This window comes from Adiantum capillus-veneris, chromosome 2 (genome assembly GCF_014529385.1).
Source record: "Adiantum capillus-veneris isolate H3 chromosome 2, ASM1452938v2, whole genome shotgun sequence".
Classification (NCBI taxonomy): domain Eukaryota; kingdom Viridiplantae; phylum Streptophyta; class Polypodiopsida; order Polypodiales; family Pteridaceae; genus Adiantum; species Adiantum capillus-veneris.
The window spans coordinates 113,131,648-113,154,193 of record NC_140932.1 but is presented as its reverse complement, the minus strand read 5'-3'; the positions used below and the strand labels follow the sequence as shown (position 1 = coordinate 113,154,193).

The 22,546-nt window shown below is 41.8% G+C and overlaps 2 protein-coding genes and 1 pseudogene across 3 annotated transcripts; 2 read left to right on the top strand and 1 right to left on the bottom strand.

The window, feature by feature from the left end:
* Window positions 1-4,691: 4,691 nt before the first annotated feature.
* On the bottom strand, window positions 4,692-9,974 carry LOC147463408 (uncharacterized). The gene is made up of 8 exons (XM_086488695.1): window positions 9,843-9,974; window positions 5,697-5,901; window positions 5,582-5,621; window positions 5,443-5,462; window positions 5,319-5,364; window positions 5,160-5,237; window positions 4,994-5,068; window positions 4,692-4,847 (listed from the first exon to the last, which is right to left on the bottom strand). Exons 1-8 carry the CDS (start codon window positions 9,880-9,882, stop codon window positions 4,692-4,694), a joined length of 660 nt encoding a protein of 219 aa, XP_086344821.1. The 5' UTR covers window positions 9,883-9,974.
* A 347-nt stretch (window positions 9,975-10,321) lies between these two features.
* LOC147463407 (uncharacterized) lies at window positions 10,322-13,759 on the top strand (annotated as a pseudogene). Its single transcript, XR_015185107.1, has 2 exons — window positions 10,322-13,441; window positions 13,600-13,759. The product of XR_015185107.1 is annotated as an uncharacterized LOC147463407 (transcript).
* On the top strand, window positions 13,336-14,890 carry LOC147463406 (uncharacterized). Its single transcript, XM_086496479.1, has 3 exons — window positions 13,336-13,441; window positions 13,513-13,591; window positions 13,711-14,890. The coding sequence occupies exons 1-3, from the start codon at window positions 13,336-13,338 to the stop codon at window positions 14,888-14,890; spliced, it is 1,365 nt and encodes a 454-aa protein (XP_086352605.1).
* The last annotated feature ends 7,656 nt before the right edge of the window (window positions 14,891-22,546 follow it).

The window sequence follows — 22,546 nt, the reverse complement described above, 5'->3', positions numbered from 1 at the left end:
TCACATTAATTTGACGTCGAGATTCTCTTCACTTACTTGGCAAAAGGATAATCTGGCATCACTCTCGTGCTCCCACGCACGGACGGACCCCGCTTACCTCCCGCATCGTAGCTCCACCTTTGGAAGCTGGAGACAGTCGTACTCGCCTGCCACTGCACACGAAGCACAATGCCCCCTTGGTATAGAGAGAGAGAGAGAGAGAGAGAGAGAGAGAGAGAGAGAGAGAGAGAGAGTAGCCTCACCATGCGTAGTCCTCCCTTCCCTTCCCCTGTACATTTCCTCCCACTCGATGCCTCAGATTTATCTCTTCCTTTCTTCAGTTGCATTTGTCTCTTCCTCTTCGTAGCCCTCTGACTTTCGTGCACTTGCCATGCCTCGCCGATAGCAGGGAACACCATCCCACCAAGATCTGATAGCAGGGAACACCATCGCACCAAGCTCATCCCTGCAATACAGAATTCGGAGGCAGCCCTGCAATATAGAGTCTCGCCTTCTCCTCATCCTTGACACAGGAAAATATCGTGTTGTCTCTGTCTCTCTCCCCGCACTGCTCCGCTTCAAGCTGGCACCAACAGCCTAGTCCTTGATGCGTCCAGTCTACACACACAGAGAGCAACCTATGTGCGCTCAACCGACAGAGAGATATCTCGAATGAGCAACTACAAAAGAAATTAGTTGCGGAGCTTATGCGAGGCTACTGCTAGTGCTGTCAGTCTCAACCACCTCCTATCAAAGGCGACACCAAAAAAAAAATCTCCAACGTACGTGCCAGCTGCCTTTTGCTTGCGCCACCTCAGCAACATCTGCCATTCATACATTTCTAAAAAAATTAGCAAAACAACCCCCTAATTCCTGAGAATTCCCAAAATACCCCTTCAATTTCAAAAATTCCTAGTATACCCTCGATATGCTGCCCTTCAAATTTTTTAAAATTCACAAAAATACCCTCGTTTCTGAGAACATTCATTGTCTATCGATACAAGATATTAAAAGTAGAATCTCACTTGGTTTTGTATGTTCTGCAGGTATTTTTGGGGAGGTATTTTGTGATAAATACGGATTATCTATTCAAACTAAAAGACTTAGATTTACTTTTAGCTTTACTTTTACATGCTTGAAACAAAGGTATCTCCACAGATTCCTATGTAAAGAAATGAAAAAAACAAGGTGAGATTTCACGATGGCTTTCCAAAAAGAAAATCAAGATATGAGGGAAATAAAAATACAATATATATATGTGTGTGTGTGTGTATATATATATATATATATATATATATAGAGAGAGAGAGAGAGAGAGAGAGAGAGAGAGAGTCACAATCGCTTGTTCTTCTGAAAAAAGCTATTTACTCTTTAAAAACTTTAAAAATAAAAAGGTACACAAAATAAAAGCAATGTAGTCCCATCCTAAGAAAAAAGAACAAGTATAAATTGTATGTTCATGTTGAAAATAATATAAGATGAGCAAGGACAAAATAAGTAAACAAGGCAAAGCCTTCAAAAGCCCTCTAAAGCTATGAAATGAAAGGGACCTATTTGACAAACTCCATCAACATTTAAGATGAGACTCCATCGTTAGCACTCAAAACTTTGGAAGGATGCCTAACTCGACTCAATAGTAAGGCTTCTTTTAGAAAGCCAAAAATTGTAGGGACATACTCCAAGGCTATACTTATTACAATTTTCCATCATGCCACGGATGGTCTTGGACCAGCCCCCTGATGACGCCTAATCTTATATTGTTCTCAAAATGCAATGCAAAAACCCTTTTTGTTAATGTGTCTCTCTTAATTTTTCTAAAATGTTTGCAAAAAACCTCTCCTACTAAACATATGTGCTATATATATTAAGATCTCTATGTCTCCCTAATTTTTCGAAGCAGCTGAATTAATTAGAATCTATGAAGATGCTTATATAAAAGGTTGGATAAGAACATGGGAGGACACGACATGTGTAGAGAGAGAGAGCGAGAGAGGGAAGGGGGGGGGCGGGGGGGGGGGCTCGTCACTAAATGACACCTCCATTTGAGAGGTGGGATCAATGGCTCACGATCACTGGTTGATCGTGACCCTTGGATTGCCTACGAAATGCAAAAGATTCCCACTTTCTCAGGATCAGGACTTGAACCCACTACCCTCCCCCCACGGGATTGACTCTTATCACTAAGCTAACGCGCGCTCATTGGAAGGTGTATGTGTGATAAGTGTATAGATCACGGCGTCGCGCGCGGACAAGTTTACACCTAGTTCACACCGAGTTTGCACTGAGTTCACACCAAACATGGTGTGGTGTGCACGCCCTCCCCAGTTCACACCATGTTCACGTCGAGTTCACACCGAATTCACACCAAATTTGGTGTGGTGCACATATCTCCGAGTTCACGCTTAGTTCACACCTAGTTCAAATGTCGATCGGACGGCCCGGATTGCACCCGCCTCGCGATGCCTACTGTGGGCCATCGATCCCATCTCCCTGGGGAGGTGTCATTTAGTGACAAGGGCAGGGCGGGGCGGGGGGTGGGGATGTATCTCTAACGGCGAATTGTGTGCGCCCAGGAGATTCGACAAGGGGATTGCAGGCTTTGTGTGCGGAAAAGCCATTGAGGCTGCGGAGCTCCTCCATCCACCCGCTCATGCGGCATCCGTGCATGCCAATTGGGTCTCTGGCTTGTCCTCAATGTTAGCAAGATCATGGCAGTTGAGGCCATTATATGCTGCAGAGAGTGAGGTCTCCATTTGTCCAGGCTGCCTGCACTAGAGGGAAGCGTACGAGGAGGAAGAGCAGGATGGGTTGGAGAAGGGGGGATGCAAAACCGAGTATGCACATGTCCCCTGATAATCTGCTGCAATGGGGCAACTCCGACAATTTCGTGGCTTGTGTGGATAGGTAGTGGGTCGTTCTCTGCGAGGTCGATCCTTAAAAGGGCAACATAAAGCTATGCGGGCTGGTTCACACGAGGCATGCGTGAGCCTCGGGTAGTTCGTGCTAGCACAGGTAGGCACGATGGGACGTCTGTCGTAGGCCCAATGTGGCTCATCTTGCTCTGCACTTCACATCCACAGAGAAGGGGGACGAAGGGTGATCAACATGCAAGGGAGCTGTGGCTTCTTTTTCCTTTGGGAGGAGTTGAAGGGCAATGTTAAAAGCTAAACAACAAACGAATCTTCTGTCGAAACTAATTAATGAATACCCAATTAGACCCAATAATATTCTCAAACTCCTAAGTAAGTGAACCAAACTTGCTCGTGAGTAAGTAAACCAAACGTGCTTATTAACAAAAATCTCCCAAGTATGTTGTTCTAATTTTGCCAGCAGGTCACAATAGTCGGAATCTTGGAAGATACCTCACTCTCGGAAAAGGAAAAGGAAAAAGTAATATAAAGAAAGAAAAGGTAATGTTTGGATCATAACTTAAGCTTGGAGATCAATTTGTTTGTGTAGAAACACAAATGAAATGATGAAAAGCTTGTTTGTGTGGGGGGTGGGGGGGCGGGGCACGAACTTGGCCTTGATTTCAACACTCAGTGGAGAAAATGTTATCAACCTAAATTGAAGGTTCTAATTAAAAGTTATCATGGTTCAAAGAAATAATAAATGACAATCCCCAATCAATTAGAAGGTTTCATTTAAGATTTACGGTTTCGTCTCTATGAGTGTGCATGTGTCATGAAAAAAATGTTTAAAAAATTCTCATGATAATTAAAGGTTTACAACATACATAGCTTGTAAAAATTACCAAAAGTACATGAATTAATTGGGTTAAATGCAATGCAAAATTTGAGTGTCAGTCCATGCTGTCTTGAAGGATTTTTTCAGTAGCTAAAGGTTCTCCTTAAACTTGTTGAGATTATCTTGCGAGTAATCATCATTCTCACACGTTTGAAATAACGTGCCTACGGAATGCCACACATCACCCTTGCAATTGGAGTTGTTGGCTTTTGGTCCTTCACTGCTAAATGAAGTTTTTTCCATTGCATATACTCAACTTTGCTAATATAGATGGAGCGATATACTCTCCCTCGCTTGGTTAGCTTCACATTTTTCATGCCTTGTGGTTTAGATACAAAATGGTGTGTCAATGAATGGCTTGCAAGGCACATCTTTATCACTAGTTGACCTTTTCTCGTCTCGCAGTATTTTGACATTGCCCCCATGTAGACCCATATCCGACAGTACAAGTTCAAGGGCCTCTAGAGCAACCTTTTGTTCAGCTGACTTTTTTATTTTCCAAGCAAACCCAATGTAGAGATATACTAACTTCTCCACAATTCTGCAAAGAGTAGCATTGTACAAAAGTGAACATTAACTAGCGGAATATCTAGAACTGGATGAAAATTTGGGTCTTTATTATGATGAGTAGCGGCCTTTCTCCACCACTTAGGGTCCATCACCTTTGCCGCTTCCATGCAAAACACGCAAGGGTACTTTTACATGGAACCCATTTCACAATTATAGATGCACTTCAGCGTCTTGAGGTCACCTGTTAGATGCCATTGGGCTTGAAAGTCCCCCCTCCCATCCACCTCTCCTCGATTCATTTGCCTTCTCAATTAGATCTCGAATTGAAGTTGGGTGGAACATCCAAAAAAATATATCATGGTACTCCTTCTTTACCTACAAGATATGAATTACACCCTGAATTTTAGTAACAAATAATGATTTTTGGTGGAGTAAAATATTTGAAAAGAAATGGATTACCTCAAAAGCACCAAGCCACCATATGTTTGTTTCTGATTGAACACTGAAGTATAAAAGATCATCAATTGGACATTTTGAAAGTGCCCTATATTCATTAAGGTGACTGTGACTCGTTTTAGCTTCTTCTCTTTGAGAATCTCACACTCATCTAGCTTCAAAACAAAATGCAGAACATCACCTATCTCTTCAAATGTGACATTGTAGAACTCCACCATTCTAGTTTGTAATAGAGTAAGGTCCATGAAGATATTGTTGTACTCATCATAAGCTACTGTTGTTCCCTGAGATCTATAAGTACCTTGAATATGAAATGGACATCCAAGGAAGTCAGTCTGTGCATGGTTGAGCTGAAGTCTCTCTTTCCAAACACTTGCTGCTATCGATAGAAGTTTAGACCTTATGCCCTTCTTCAAAAACATGGAGGAAATGGACTTCTGAATAGCTGAGTATCCTCTCTTACTCACACGGAGGGAGTCAAGTGTGCCCTGTATTTCCTTGGCAAGCACTGCATTCTTTGATATCAAACGGTCTTTAACATCCCGCTGCAAAGCCTTAAACTTCTTGTCATGGATTATATCCTTTGCACTAGTACTAGCTATCTATGCCTTCAACTGCGTTCCTACATTGGCTTCGGGGTCAATATTTTCTTTTTCTGGATAGATAGCTTGTCTACAGAGGTAGAACAACTCAGATAAGAAACTACCTAGTTTAGTTGAAATACATACAAGGTTTACAGTACTTACGTACCTCAATGCTTGGATTATTTTCTTAAGACCACCAGAGCCAACTTTCAAGGTTTCAAGATTCCGTAGTTTCTTCTTTTGCACACGAGCACTTAAGGTCGTATCTTTCTTTTGTAAGACCAAAACCTTTTCTCGTAGGGCACTATCTCATCAGCTGAATAGGTCCTCTCCATAGTATTGGATCTAAAAGAGGAAAACAATAGTCAAATTTACATTAACATGCTGCCATTTTTATTTGTAGTTCAAATAATGGAGTACCTTGTATTGTGTGGGTTCATGGTTGATAAAGTACAAATGAAGCCATAGACAAACTCTCCCCCATCTTCCAAGCAAGAAAGCACAAAAGAATTGTTAGAAGAAGATATTGATACAACACGAAAGGAAAATACATGTTGCAAGAAAAAGAGGTATCTTCTACGATTCATGTACACCAACCACCAAAATTTGTGGGCAATATTGTAACCTGTAGACAAATAAACACTACTATATTAAATCTAGGAAATATAGATAGATCACAACATTGTTACCTTATTACATCAAAATACTCAAGCACATGAATAACCTCCATGGATGTAGCTTTATAGAATGAAGGCATCACAAACACACGTGTAATTTTTTACCTTGTATTTATTGAGGTGGAGGTTCTAGTAAGTAAGTCACAAATGCATTAGGATCCATCTCCACGAATACAAAAAAGATAAATTAGGATGCTTGGTTTCCAAGCAATTGAACCTTGTACAATGTCACATCATGATTCATTATTTGGAAAACAGAAGGTTAGAAATTACAACGCCTCCTTCACAACAATGTTAAGTTGTGAATAGTCAGATGTCCAAATGTAACCTCATAAGTTTGTCAATTGTAACACTTCCTTGTAGACAATGTTAGAAGTGTATGCTCCTAAGATTCCATCTCTATCACCACTTGTTGAGGGGCTATCGCCAACCACAACCTTGATGGCAGAAAACGATCGTATGCAAGACATTGCCACATACAACTAACGATGCGTGAAAATAGGTGTTGGGAGATACAGCCCAAGTACTCCCAATGTTTGGCCTTGTGCCTTGTTAATTGTCATCCCAAAAGCAACTCTTAAGGGAAAGTGCCGACGTTTCATCTGAAAAGGTAGGCCTTCTCTAGCTCCCATGAGGAAATCTATCCTCGGGATGAACACATAACTTCCTGCGTGTGACCCTGTAATGATATCTGCTTCACTGCCCCTTGTTGTGGAATTGTCTGCAAATTAAGCGTGTCCCATTACAAATACCATTTCTTGGATCCAAATTGCGAAGCAACATAATTGGAGCATTATGTTTTAGCTGTAAAACATGTGGCGGAAAGCCTCCACCAAGATTCAAAGTATTAAGAAACTCGATTGTGAATAAAACACTATCACAATCAAATTCACACACCAAGTTTGCACTGACATATTCCTTAAAGGTACCATGCAGTTGTCGCATAGCCAAGATGTTTACAACATCCACCTCCTTGTTGCGTGGTGCCAAAACTTCTATATCCTTGAAAAGGCTTGCATGATAAGAAACTGTTTGAAGATCTCCATATATGCAACTAATAAGTGCTTGCAAACTATTTTGTGACAACCTCATACAGAGAGGCAAAGCCACATTATCATGTAGCCCTTATCAGAAATGTCACTATTGCCAATATCAAGTGTCCATTTCACAAAATCTCTCTAAGTAGCACTTTTGTAACAATTGACCACTCGCACATTCTCTGTTAGATGCATGACTTCTATACTTTCCCAAGTGTATGAGCGACAGAGAGATGCATCAACAATATCCGCACGACACCCTTTGTGCACAACAAGTAATATCTATCTAAAATCACCACCAAGGAGGAACACCTTTTCTCCAAACAACATGTCATTCTGCATAACATCCCTAAGCGTCCTATCAAGAGACTCAAAAGCGTGCCAATGGGTCATGAGAGCTTCATCCCATATGATCAATGAAGCCATTCGCAGAAGTTGAGCAAGCTCGCTATTGACCTTTATGTTGCTTGTCGACCCAGATGATATATCAATAGGAATCTTGAATCTAGACTCTGCGGTCCTTCCATTGCTTATAAGCTGAGATGCAATACTAGATGATGCACATGCCAAAGCAACATTGGATTCTCCACGTATTTTAGAGAGCAATACATTATAAAGATAAGTCTTTCTTGTTCCTCCGAGACAATTCAAAAAGAATATAGTCCCACTATTCATGCAATTAGCTTGTAAAACCCGATCATAAGCTTCTCGTTGTCCAACATTCAAAGAAGATTACATCTGAGCAGACAACCCTCTCTGTTCCTCAGTGCTATACATTGACTCTTCAGCAAGTACTCCATGCTCACTTATCCCTCCCAATCTACGATCCACTTGTGGCATTCCAGAATAATCCAAGAGCCTCTTTCCATATTGATGTAGCATTGTCTCTAGGTTTGACAATGCTTGGTTATGTGCCATGCGTTCATAACTATCGACACCATGTGTGCGTCTCCGTCCTATCTCTTGGATTCCAAACCCACTTTGTTGGGAAGTCTATGTATAATAACTCGTTGGCCTTTGCATATTCTTGATTTGCAGTAAACCACTCCGTCAACGTCCTTTTTCTGTTGGCATCTCTCTCTACCACACTCTCAACAGTTGCTCTTCCTTCAAAGAAGACTTGGTTTTGAAGGGGCAAATGAACGTGAAGGTGTTGCACGTCCGGTTTCTCTTTATGCAAGTCAAAAACATAAATCCACCATAAAGCCTTGGATGTTGATACATATCGCGCATTAAGATAATTGGTAACTTCATCTAGAACCCCTTCACTATCCTGTAGAGCAACAGTCACCCTGTCATGTCCCTTATACACGTATTTGTAAATATATTTCACTACAGATATAGTGGAGCAGATCTCCACATTGATATGTGCATTGTATCTTACCGACAAAAAAGGATTGTAAGGAACCACCCATTTATTAGTCATGCCCATCGTTTTATAAACAATGTACTTTCCGTCATCCCTACGCATGTATGTTGGGTATCCCTCCCTGTCCACAGTGGTTGTAGCATTGAAGCTTTTAGGGTATTTAAACTTGCACTCCCCCTCTACCATGCATTGAGCACCTTCATCCAAATCTCCACATGGGCCATGCATATTACACCGAGTGATAACATCATATAATTGTGGAAAGATTGCCTTATCAGGAAGCTTTGCACATACCATCTTATCATAATGATATGTCTCCATTGGTTTATCCTCAGGAGAAAGTACCAATAGAATGTGGGAATGAGGAAGGCCTCTCTTTTGAAACTCAATGACCGAGATGTGCCCAATGACCTTACCAATAACAGACCTCTGAATCAGCAAGGACATCAAATCCTTGAACTTATGGTAAAAAACACGTGTTGTAAGATCAGGACGATCACTTGACTATTGTCCAGGTAGCAAAGCATCCTCTATCTCCTTCCATCTAAGATTGCATGTGAATGTAATGAAAAGATCAGGTTGTCCTCTTTTGCGTACAATTGCCATGGAATCTTGATACAACTGATGCATATAGCATGGACCACCCACGTATGATGAAGGCAATATAACCCTCCGTCCAACATTAGCACCTAGGAGCATTTTTGTCTCATTCTCTATGCAATCTCTTGCTCTGATCATGTCTCTCAAACCCTGGTACACCTTGCTACGGAGATCTTTCTGATGATCACGAATATAAAAAAGCCTTAGCTCCTCCATACAACTATATGCATCAACAATAAATTGTTACAATAGTCTACCACCGCGCAAAAGGCATTTAGTTGTGTCATCGCTAATTTGCAATCTATAATTGTAGAAATCCATTGGAGAGATATACTTTGTCTCACTATTCTTATATGGTATGCAAGGATTCCAACCTTCTTCACCATTTGGGAGCAACAACATATATAGTAGAGGCATGTATGACCTATGGCAGTTTGAGATTCGGCCCACCATTTTTGAGATTCAACACATTTTGCATGATAAATGGGTGCACTTTTTGGGTTGAATGTATGTGGCCATGTATCTTCTTACTATCTCTCTCTATATTTACATACTACACCCAACTGACTAGTCAATCTTACCAGTGGTCTATCTATAAAGTATCCAGCATGTAAGAAAAGCCGTATCTAATGGAAACTCTAAAGGTTACCCTTTTGTAATCAATTGTGAGATGCTTTTGTTCCATATTGTTCATCTTCAACTACGATTGCTTACCTCACAACGTTTCAGTTTTAATGTTTTGTTTCTCTCTACTTATGAATAGTTTTTTACATCTTCAAAATTTTAGTGAACTTCATCCACCAAAATAAAACAATTTCGGTACCAAAAGAGAGTTGCCTCATCCACAACATGAGACTTTATCGATTTATCTAATTAGATTTACCCCACGCAAGGAGCACCCCTGTCCCAATGACCATAGCCATAGCCTTCTCCGCAGCTAGAAAAATCAGAAGTAGATATGTTTCGAGCACGAGCACCCCCACCTATGGGCCTCCAACCTGATGCGAAAACTGTGAGGCCACTCTGTGAATGATGTGCGCAAGGGTTTGGGGTTTCCCTATGTAGGTGTTGCACAGAGACCTTCACAAATTTAGAATCAGCATTCCTTGAAGGAAACTCATTCTTTTCACTTTGATCAAGCACCAAAAAGTATTCCCTGCAAACAATTGGAATCGACATCCCTTGGAGGAAACTGATTCTTTTCACTTTGATCAAGCACCCTTGCAAAGTGAAAAGAATGAGTTTCCTCCAAGGGATGCCGATTCCAAATGTGTGAAGAAGGGAAAGCGAAGAATGAGTTTCCTCCAAGGGATGCCGATTCCAAATTTGTGAAGAAGGGAAATTCGCTTTCATTTTTGGAAGGGTGCTTGATCGAAGTGAAAAGAATGAGTTTCCTCCTCGATTCCAAATTTGTGAAGAAGGTCTATCATGCGCGGCTTGAACAAGAGATGCCAATTGTGAAGAAGGGAAATTCACTTTCATTTTTGGTGCTTGATCGAAGTGAAATTTCCTCCCGATTCCAAATTTATGAAGAAGGAAAATTCAATTCTTTGTTCCTAAGGGGCAGAAAGAATCCGTTTCTAATTGATTCATGGAGATAATCCGTTTCCCCACCGGAGATGCATGGGACATGATTGGCTCCTTAATTACTGCAAGCCAGCAGTAGGGTAGGTTGAGTTTCTCGCAAGGGAAATCTTTGTAGTGTTGCTTGATCAATATATAGTGAGAAGAATGAGTTTCCTACAAAAGATGCTGAGAATCATCGTTTTGCCAAAAAAATGAAGTGAAGAAATTCTCTAACTTCGTTCTCGGCCGCACCATAAATTTAGTTCTTCCAGCCTTGAAGCTACGTCTGTATTAACTAGGCACGCTTGCTTTTTGTGTGTTTTGTGGCATCCCTCCGGGCTCCTCTCTCTCTCTCTCTCTCTCTCTCTCTCTCTCTCTACCCCCTCATGCAATGGCGGCAGTGCATGAGCGTGCTCTCTCTGAAGATGATGTCTTGCAATTCTTGGCAGGTGAAACTAGGTGTCTGGTAGATATCTGGTATTACCACGGCAGCCTGGAGATCAGCGAAAGAGAAAAATTGGTGAAGTCAAGTCAAGTGAGGCTGTACGTCAGTGGCTTCACCCACCACTTGGCCCTGGCACAGGCGCTGGAATTGCTCCTCTGCTCTCCTGTGCTGGAGAAGCTTTTCTTGATTGTAGACACCAACAGTTATGAATATAAGTACTGTGCCGAATGGGCGAAGTTTTGCCACAGGGCACTCTCATCACACGAGTGTATAAGACTCCACACATTGGGCTTATATACAACCCCCGGTTCAATATTCTGGAGGGAGCTGTGTGCTGCCCTTTCCGAATCCCACTTGCGGGCGCTGCGTCTGGACTGACTCGACACTCTAGGTCAAGAGGAGGAGATGATGTTGATGTTGAGCAAGGCACTTGTTCGTCCTGGCTGCAACTTGCAGAACCTGTCCGTCTCATTTCACCCCGAAGAGGAGCTGGAGAGTTTCAGCGCTGCCCTGCTGTACCCAAATTGCAAGATCTGGGGTTTGGGGTTCAATCAGCTCAGGCAGGAGCAAGCCCTTGCAGTCGCAAATGCCCTCAGGAATGATCAGTCGAGGATTCGCCTGCTCGAGCTGGAGGGAGGCGTCGAGGGTCTCAAGGGTCTCAGTCCAATATGGGAAGCGATGGGAGAACCTACCTGCAAGGTGGAAGCACTAATTATAATATTATCCAAGGATGATGACGTTTCAAAGTACTTGCCAAGGATGCTTCAAGCACCAAGCTTCCAGGATCTGGTACCTTGAATTAGTATCTTCTCAAGTGGTCCTGACCAAGGACTGCATGGTAGAGGCAATCAAGCACAGCAAGGTTACCCATCTGACCCTGCGTCATGTCAGGGATGATATTGAGGTCGACGTGTCGGCTATAGCTAATTTCTTGGGGAGTGGAGATTGTCAACTTGAGAGCTTTGATTTTTCGTGTCGATATACTGTAGGGTTAAAATTGTTAGTGAGCGCCTTAGAGCAGAACTACCAGAGCCGCCTGAAGACCCTGCGAGTTCAAAAACATGGATATCTTATTGCAGATGATGAGCGCACGCTGAATCAGGCGCTGGAGCAAAGGTGTGAGCACATTGTCAAGCGCAATGCCCTGTTCCTTGCTGCCAGCAGTACTATAACTACACCATTTGTAAAAGCTACCTCAGCAAAGCTATTCATTTGTGGGCATAGTGGAGCAGGAAAGACCACCATTGCCAGAAACTTACAGCGTAGAATCACACTTCCAGGCTGCTTGCAGAGGCACTCCACCACGCAAGGCATCGCCATGGGAGTGTTGCGCTACAAATCAGGCACGCATGCGCAACAGGCGGTGATTTGTGACATCGCAGGCCAAGAGGAGTTCCATGCTTTTCACCATTACTTTGTCAAGGGGAGCCAGAGCAGCCTCTTCTTGGTCGTCTGCAAAGTCGACTTGACCGATGGTGGTGACAACTCCATTAAGGTGCTGCAGGACGTCAGGTACTGGTTACGATTTATTTCTTCCCACAAGGCCGTGGCTTCCGACTAGAGGAAGCCCAAAGTTCTCATTGCTCTCAACTACCATGGGAATGGGCAGAGCTTCAATAGTATATTGGTAGACGGCATCAACGAACTTGTAGGGCCATACACAGACTTCCTAGACATTTACAAGGATGGAGTTCACATGTGCTTTGAAGTGGTAGCACTAAAAGTGGCTAGTTTGAAGCGAATCAAGGTTAAAGTGGGGGTTGCCTTGGCAGAACTCCTAGCAAATCACTCACCAGTTCCTTTCTTGTGCAAAAAAGTTCAGGATTCAATCAAATCGGATGATAGAATGAAGACCAGATCATTGTGGTGTTGCAAACAAAATATTCCACTGCAAAGGGTCGTCACCATCGATGAGCTCACAGAGACAGTGCTACCAGGCAATGATGACAACAAGGGTGCAAGGACAAGTGCTGTGAAGTTCACAATGGCATGCATGCATGACATGGGAGAGTCCCTCTACTTTGGTGTAGACCACGCGAATGACGAGGTTTTCGCTAACAGTGCAATTTTGGACATGCAATGGTTTGTGCAAGAGCTGATTGGTCTCTTCATTAAGGTCTCTAGAGATGATGATACATGGTGGACGAAAAGACGACACGAACAATGGGCAATCGAGAGGCAACATGATGATACTTTCAAAGTATACATGATCGACATTGGGCTAGCAATTGAGAAGATGTGTTCTCCCAATCATTTGAGCTATGTGTTCACCACATTGCACAAAATGGGGATGTTGCTACCGTTCGATGACAACTAGGATGGCAGCTGGTCAAGAACACAACCAAAACAACTCATAGTGCCAGCAATGCTCCAAAAGGAGTTCTCTGGAACAAGTTGGGGATCTGAAGGATACGTTTATTGGGGTAGGAGAATGGCATGCAAGAATGACATGTGCACATTGCTACCATCAGGTATGCTTTTGATCTATTCTTAGTTGATGCCAATTTTGACAAGTATGTTTGAAGCATAATCTCTAATGAAGTAAGGCTCAAGGTTTGCAAAATGGATAATCCCAAAATGAACATTTATGCTATCATGATCAATGCACCTAATTTAGAAAAGTTTGCAGGCATGTTTAATGTACTTTAGGTGAGCGTAAAGCAAATGTGCAATAACCCAAGCTTTAAGCTGGGAAAGGTTGGGTGTGCTTTGAAGAGAACAAAGTTTGTGTTGTTATCAGAGTTGGAGGTTACACAAACCATTGGGTTGATAGGCAATGGGTGGATGTAATGGTGATGACACCTGAGGAAAGTAAAAGGTGTTTTCTTGCAGAAGATATTATGAGGAGGATAAAAGAATGTGTTATGGGAGCATGTCAATCATCTTTGGAACTCCTTGAGTACATCCTCAACCCTATACACATCAAGGCCATGGTGAAAGACAGTACCACAATAGATGAAGAAAAAACATTTGTGCCATTGGAAGATATCTACAAGGAAGCATTACAAGAAGGTTTGGATTACAGTCACACATGGGATGTGGGCGTAACGAATGAAGTGTCTGAGCTTCTTTTGCCGAGTGAGCTTCAAGGCTACATGAAGAAGTGGGTGACCAACATTGAAGATGACTATAACACATCAGTAGCCTCCTTTTACAACGTCAAAAGAGTAGAGCCATGGGAGAAATTTTTTGAAATGCAAGAAAAATTCACTTCAACAACACTTGATCCGGGACACTTAAAGATTCTCATGCACATAGTTTGCCAACTCCACAAGATTGGTCAACAGTTGTCAAGCATTGAATCTGACATCAAAGACTTGAAAGAAATTGCAAGTCACACACAACAATCTATGAAGTTATACAGAGAAAAAATTGTAGCGCAGTGCTCAACAATGTTAGACACACTACATGTCCATTGTCCCCGGTACCCATACTTCACCAACATCCAAAATAAGATTAAAGAAAAATACTTGGTACTAGCGGAATTAAAGAAATTGCACTATTGTTGTGAGTCTCCCAAGGGGATTCATCAAGTACATGGAAGTGATGGACTTGAGCTATCGGTACAGAAGGAATGGTTTGCAAAGTATTCTCACATCATAGTCCTTGCACTCACGGGGATTTACTTCAGAACAAAGATTACAGGGAAGGCATTGGGTGTTGGAGACATATTTGATTTTACATTAGACTTCTTCAAGGATAAGGTGGATGATTTTTTGAATTTTGTTCTCACACCGAAGCTCTTGAAAAATAGACAGCAACCTAGTGAGTCTGATCTAAATGACATATTTAAAATGGTGAAGCAAAAAGCAAAAGGGCAAAACATTGAGCACTTTGTGATGCAGACATTTGGACTACAGCATAGGGAAAAAGCATGGCTATGTAAAGCATGCTTACATGCAATGAATTATAGGCATTAAACATAGCGACAATACATATACTTGTAATTTGGCAATAATTATGTCAATTGACATTGATTGGTAGTTATGTCCTATTATAATTATGCATAAATTGGTTTGCAACAATGACAACATACTATGATGTTGTTCCTAATGATTGTTATCACTTATGTAAGAAATCGGATTGGAGAGCTAAATATATTTCTTATTCGATAATAGCTCTATTGTTAAGATATTTTGGATCCCAAACAAAGCATGGGTTAAAGATATGTTTCCTTAAAGATTTTTGGTTCAATGTTCATATCTATTTTACATTATTTGGATATTTAAGCATAGCCAGATTGCTTCATCACCTCCCTTAATGACCTCCATAGTAGAAAATTTAGGTAGATTGTTTTGTGTCAATCAAGCAATGCAAAGAAAGTGGTATTGTTCTTGTCCATTTTAGAAATTCACAAGAGGATGATGAGAAACCCCAACATAGATTTGGAAACTTATAGTGGTAATAAGCTATAAAAAAGCGTAATCAAGAAGGTTTTGAATGCATCCTCATCTCACACACACACAAGGAGAAAAATGGATGAATAGTTATGGTGGCTAAATGGAAGAAGAGGTGCCCGCAAGGGTTGGGAGGAGTGTCTTGGTTAAATAAGAAAAGATTTTAAAAATACAATATAGAAGTGAGCCCAAAAATTAGAAAGTCACATGTCTACACCCATAGCTAGTAGGAATTTAAATCCCACCCTTCTAGCCATATTAGCATGTGAGGCATATTCGTATTTTGGGAGCACCAGTATATATGCCGCAGTCATCTTGTGACACAATCCAAAATCCCTATGAAACGACCTTTTACATCCTACCATTGTGCTTGGGTTTGTAGAGTAAAACAATATGATGGTCTATTTCTCCACTTTCAACATAGAAATCTTCAGTTCACTTGATAATTGACTGGTGCGTGTTGTGAGTATGACAATAAACCATGCTTTGGTCCCATTAGAAATTTCAATCCCTCTTCTTACCTTCAACTTGTCTTTCACTTCCCCAAAATATTTTTTTTCGAACAAAAATCCCAAAGAAAAATAAATCATGCATCATAACTCTTGGAAATTTAGGTTTTTGATACCGAGTTTTATGAACCCCAAAGTTAAGCATTATCTACATTCCATTTTTTAGAAAATTTCACTTCATACTTTGAGCTAAAAAATAGAGATTGCCATTGAGTTGGTTCATAAACATCTCCCAATGTAGTTTTCAATCATGGCCTAGTGCACACAATCGAAATGCACCCACATATCTTGGACGCTTTTGCATGGGTTTGTTGTATAATAACCAAGTTCAACCCACTACTAGGACCATCAATAAACTTTTTGAGAACATGAACTTTTTATTTTTTCATTTAGTATACCTCAAGACTAATGTTGATGCATAGCTCCAGTTAACCAATTAAAGTGACCAGTGATTCATTCATCCCTCTATATTCATCATTTCTGGCTCTATTTTATGCATCCCATGCTTCTAACGATATGGGGAAGGCACAAAGCTTTGACACGATAGACCTTGAGACAACATTTGAGAGCAAAACAAGAAGGCAAGTGCTTAGGCATATCGATATTTCTTGTTACTTTTATTTCTTATATGTAAAATGTTAATTTATACTCTATGTCAAGTATAAATCTACCATCACGAATAGAAATCTCATTTGAATCCATTTTCTCTAGAGGGTCCACCTCAAAATACATGAGTGTAGCACACTAGTTCACTCGAAGGGGTGTTTACCTTGATTGTGTAATACCATTTTTGACAGTGCTATAAAAAGACTTATGCCACTTGGTAGGATCTCATTTGAGGAAAATAATTAAAAGTTGAGATGATGTAGAAAGATTTGCATGCCCTGAAGCAGAATCTACGATTGCGAGCTAATTTTGGAAAATCGAGGTGAAGTCAACTGAATGATTTTAGTAGAGAGAGAGAGAGAGAGAGAGAGAGAGAGAGAGAGAGGATACTTTTTATCGTTTGCTTTGTAGCTCTCTGTGCTTGAAGTTGAGGGTGATGTGTTGAAATCTTGAGTAGTTCCAATAGAGGATTCATCAAATTCTTTATTGTTAGATCTTGAGATGTTGCAGAGCCTGTGAAATGTGTACACAAGAAGATCCAAATTTTTTTTTGACGTATGTTAGGTAGATGGCTCATGCTAATGACTTTCTACTGCCTTGCAAGCTCATTCAAGAGTTATGAGATGATGATAATGAATCCCAAGGGGAGGATGTTATTTACACTTCCATTGTGCCGCTCATTAACTTGGAGTGATTGAATGCAAATAGAGAAGCAAAATCAAGCTTGAAAGTAGAGGAAGTTGCCCATCTCTTGAGGACTTCCAGTCCAGAATGTCATTCCTTGCAGTGTGTGTGTGTGTGTGAGAGAGAGAGAGAGAGAGAGAGGGGGGGGGGGGGGGGGGGGGGGGGGCTCTGTCCATATGCAATCACTAACGCACGCATCTTGAAGGCATGTGACTCGATGCAAGATGTTGATATGGGTTAAACTAATTACTCTAATATTGTTAGCAGGGGACTATTGCAAAACAATATTGTGTTTCTCAATGCCTTAGTCGACATGTATGCCAAATGTGGTGCACCTTGTAAAGAACAAAAAGAGCTTGAGGACCTTCCTGTGCAGAATGTCGTCTGACTTGTCTCTTAGAGTGCATTGATTACAGTATATGCACAATAGAAGTAGGGACAGAGAGCTCTAGGTTGATTTCAATGGTGGATGCAAAGCAAGGAATTCTCCCTAGGTGCAATCATATATGCATGCTGTTACCATATACATGTGGTAGTGATGTGTGTGAACACATTAGGACCACCGGGGCATTTTTTCCCTCTTTAGGAGGTTTTTTCCCCCGTGCATTGTATATACGTCCATCACTCTAGGGCTATCTATCTTTCTATTGCACACTAAGTAACACACTCTCTATTGTGTGCCTTGAGCTTCCTTCTTCTTCTCCAAGCTGTGTGTGTTTCTCTGCAACCCTAATTCCAACAATTGGTATCAGAGCAGATCACGTCCTCCCGGGCTTAGTCGCCAGCTGCTCCAGCACAAGCCTGCTCACTTTCTCTGATTTCAGTGAGCTTTGGCAAGCGTTCGCAGGTCGATAAATATTTTGGGAAAGCTGAAATAGCTTGGTCTGCTCAGAATTTTGATTTGGGCTCATTTCGGCCTCCGTTTCCACTACAGGCAGTACTGCACAGGATATTTCGTCATTTTGTGCAGAATTTCTATCAGTGCCGTTTTTTGCATAACAGGTGCCTTATAGTCTTCTACGGTTTGTGCTATATAACACAGGTTGTTCCCGCTCTGTTTCTCCTATTTTCGGGCAGTTTTCACATCAGGTGCAACATTTACCATGGCTGACAACAACAACACAGATGTGTTCAAGATGTTTGCTGCTGAGGACAGGTTGGATGGGGACAACTACCCTATGTGGGCTTATATGATGCAACATGTTCTTGTGTCAAAGGGTGTCTGGAACATTGTGTAGGGTATTGATGTATGTCCTGGTTCTGAGGATGTAGGCGATGTTAAGGATGTTGCAGGTCTTGTTGCAAGGATTGCAACTGTTAGAGTTGTTTTGCCTATGGCAGAACAAGCTCGTTGGGATGTTAAGGATGCGCAGGCTCATGCATTGCTGCATTGATTGCGTTGTCTGTGAAGCGCACCATTGTTTCTCACATCCGTTTAGCAAACTCTGCAAAACAGTCTTGGGATATTCTAGCAGGTCTTTATGCAAGCCGCAATGAGGCTTAAAATGCTTTGCTGTGTAAAGAGCTGGAGTCGAAGATTATGCATGAGGAAGATGATATGGATCTTTCCTTGCTAGTGTCAAGGATATCAATGAGCAACTTATTTCTACAGGTGAAGTTATTTCAAACAGTTCCCTTGTGCAGACTGTTCTTGATGCCTTAGCAGATTCTTACTAGACTTTTGCTAGTACTTGGAGACTTATGACCCAAGGAAATCCAGAAGTTTTCAAGTTTGATGCATTATGCACATTGCTGTTGCAAGAGTCACTTTCCAGAAAAAACAGGACTAGACAGCGTGCAGTTGAACAGGCTTTTATTGCTTCTCAAAGAAAGGGTGGTAACAACAATGCAGCCACTTCTTATGGTTCTGCTGCGAGTGGCAAAAATTATGTTCCTAATGCTTCTGCTGGCAGCAATTCGTATGGAAATTCTGGTGATAAAGGCAAAACGAAGATGTGTTGCCGTTATTGTCAAGCCAATGATCACTTGATCAAGTCGTGTCCTAAGTTGAAGGCCAAAGAGGCTAAGAAGAAAGAGGGTGGTTCCACTGCAAATGCTGGTTCCACTACAAATGCTTGAGTCTTCTGTGAAAGGAGACTGTGTTGTTGATGTTGATGCAGAATGGGCTTTTAGCGTAGAGTGCACTTACAATCCTGCTGTCCATGATGCATGCTTGTCAGTTGGTGCAAATTCACATGTGTGGTATTTCGATAGTGGTGCTACAAAGCACATTACCTCACATCATGAATTTTTTACCTCTCTCGAGTCTGTCCCTCATGGGAATTCAGTCACTTGTGCCAACAACGCCTCTTATTCAATTCAGGGAGTTGGAAAGATTGTGCTCACTGCTGCTAATGGCAGTTCCTTCACACTTTTTGATGCACTTTATGTACCTGGGATCAAGAAGAAACTCTTGTCTGTATCCGCACTTGCTAGACTTAGACTTGTAGTCAAATTTGTGGATAACAGATGTAGAGTTCATGATCTCAGTTTTGGTGATGAAATTGTTGCATCTGGGCTTTTGTGCCGTGGGCTGTATAATCTCACTTTGTATGACAAGTGTGGACAAAATTTTGCAAATGCTGTTGCAGATTCAAGGGCTATTTCAGATGCAAAACTTTGGCATGCACGTTTTGGTCATTTGAATTTTGCCAGTTTGCTGCGTTTGCAGAAATCTAATATGGTTGCTTCTTTGCCGCCTCTTGAAGCACCTGTCAAACATGTTTGTGAAGGCTGTATTTTGGGTAAGATGCAGCGTTCTAAATTTCCAAAGGATGGTTCAGTTCGGGCCACATGCAGGTTGCAGCTTGTGCATAATGATGTTTGTGGGCCCATGCAAACTCCGTCCTTGGGCAATTACCTGTACTTCGTGACTTTCATTGATGATTACTCTAGGCATGCATGGGTATTTTCGCTTAAAGCGAAGTCCGAAGTTTTTATGTGCTTCAAGGCTATGGCTGAAAATGTCTCGAAATGTACTATGGGCACCCTTCGTTCCGATCGAGGGGGGGAGTATATGTCTCATGAATTTAATGCATTTCTTGCTAGTCGTGGGATAAAACACCAATGTACAGTGCCTTATACACCTCAACAAAATGGTGTTGCTGAGAGGAAAAATAGGTCACTGACGGAAATGGCACGATGTATGGTCAAAAGTCAATCTTTGCAGCATTGTTTTTGGCTTGAGGCCATCATGTGTGCCACTTATGTACTTAACAGGTGTCCTACGAAAGCTTTGCAGTCTATTACTCCATATGAAGCATGGCATGATAGAAAGCCTTCTATTGAGCACATGCGTGTTTTTGGCTGTTTGGCATATGCTTTGGTGCCACAAGTGCAACACAAAAAATTGGATGATAAGGCTGTCAAATGTATTTTTGTTGGTTATAGTGCTGAAAGCAAAGGTTACATGTTGTATCATCCGCAAACAAAACGTATTCTGGTTTCTCGGGATGTAGTGTTTGTGGAAGATCTTGTTCAGCCCTTGCTCTCATGTACTAGAGACAGTAATGTAAGCTCACAGGACATTTATGACACTTTGTTGCCTCTTTTAAGTGGTGGAAATACGAATGTAAGTTCCAATGAGGCAAATGTACAACCTATGGGGGTTTCTGAAAATGTTTTAGATTAGCCTATTACTGATGGAGATGTACATGATGTACTTGATAAGGAAAGGGCTGAAAATGAGCATGCTAGAGGTATGCCAAAATGGCTGGTGCACACTTTGCGTGATAGTAAATTGGATGCACCTTTGTCTAGTCGTACTCATTCAAGCTCTCGCCATGCATCTTATGCATCAGATTGTTATGCTTTGGCTATGTCTAGTTTACATGATATTGAGGAGCCTCTGTCTTTTGATGAAGCACAGAATTCAGAAAATTGGATGGCTGCCATGCAATCAGAATATGATGCACTTATAGAAAATGACTTATGGGCTTTATGTGATTTGCCTCCTGGCAAAAAGGCCATTGGTACGAAGTGGGTTTACAAGTTGAAACGCAAGCCGGATGGTGAGATCGATCGCCATAAGGCTCGACTTGTTGCAAAGGGTTATGCACATAAAAAAGGCATAGATTATGAAGAGACTTTTGCTCCCACTTGTCGCATGACTACTGTGCATTTTCTATGTGCATTGGCAGCTCATTTTGGTTGGGATGTGCATCAATCAGACATTGTTACTGCTTTCTTGAATGGTGACATATTTGAGGATGTTTATGTAACGCAGCCTCGCGGTTTTGTCATAAAAGGACAAGAGGACAAAGTGTGCAGATGTAAGAAGGCTTTGTATGGGTTGAAGCAATCTCCTCGTGCTTGGTATGAGAAAGCTGACACTCATTTGGTTAAACGAGGCTTTCGTAACAGTCCAATAGAAAGCACATTGTATGTAAAGCGTGAGGATGATGTATTTCTCATTGTGGTTCTTTATGTTGATGATTTGCTGATCACTAGACCAAATGAGAGACATATTGCTGAATTTAAGGCTGATTTGAATGCTACTTTCAAGATGAAAGATTTGGGGATGTTGCATCATTACTTGGGTATACAGTTTAAGCAGTGTGATGGTGGTATTGCCTTGTGTTAGAAAAGTTACATAGAGACATTGCTATGTAAGTTTGGACTTGAGGATTGCAAACCTATTGCCACTCCCATGGAAACAGGTTTGAAGTTGAGTCTACATGATGCTGGCGATCCTGTTGATGTCACTCTTTACCAAACTGCTGTTGGCTGCCTCATTTATGTATGCAATGTTAAGTATGGAGCCTGATTTACCCTTGTAAGTTTCTGTGGTAAAAGCGCACATTTGTAAGGCCCCCATTATGAGGAGAAGCCATCGTGCGTGAAGGAAAATCACTCACCGGAAACCAAAATTTTCACGGACAAGAATCAGGGGCAACTTTAAAGGCCTCAGGGGCGGAGGCCCCCAAGACTTTTTTCCGTCGGAATATTCCTTTTCGCCGAAATATTATGGCCGGACGGCGGCCGGAAAGTGGTCGGAAAACAACCGGTCAGTTGGCCGGTGGCCGGTAGTAAATGGCCGATGGCCGGTGGTCGGAAGTCAATGGCCGGTGGCCGGTGGTCGAAAGTCAATGGCCGGTGGCCGGTGGCCGAATTCAAAAGCGGACTTGTCTTCTCAAGGGCGGCCACACATGGGCGGATTGGAGGGTCCGATTTGGACTTATTCGCACAAGGGCGGCTACACATGGCTGTCTCTCATACGAGAGGGCAACCCTTTTGGCCTATAAAAGGAGGCCATTTCTACACACATTTCATAGTGTGAAGTTGATGCAACAAGGTGAGTGTGAGGTGGTGAGAGTGAAGCAAGGCGGGAGCTCCATTAAGGGTATAATCCCTTTGTAAACTACTTCTTGTTTTGAAGTAC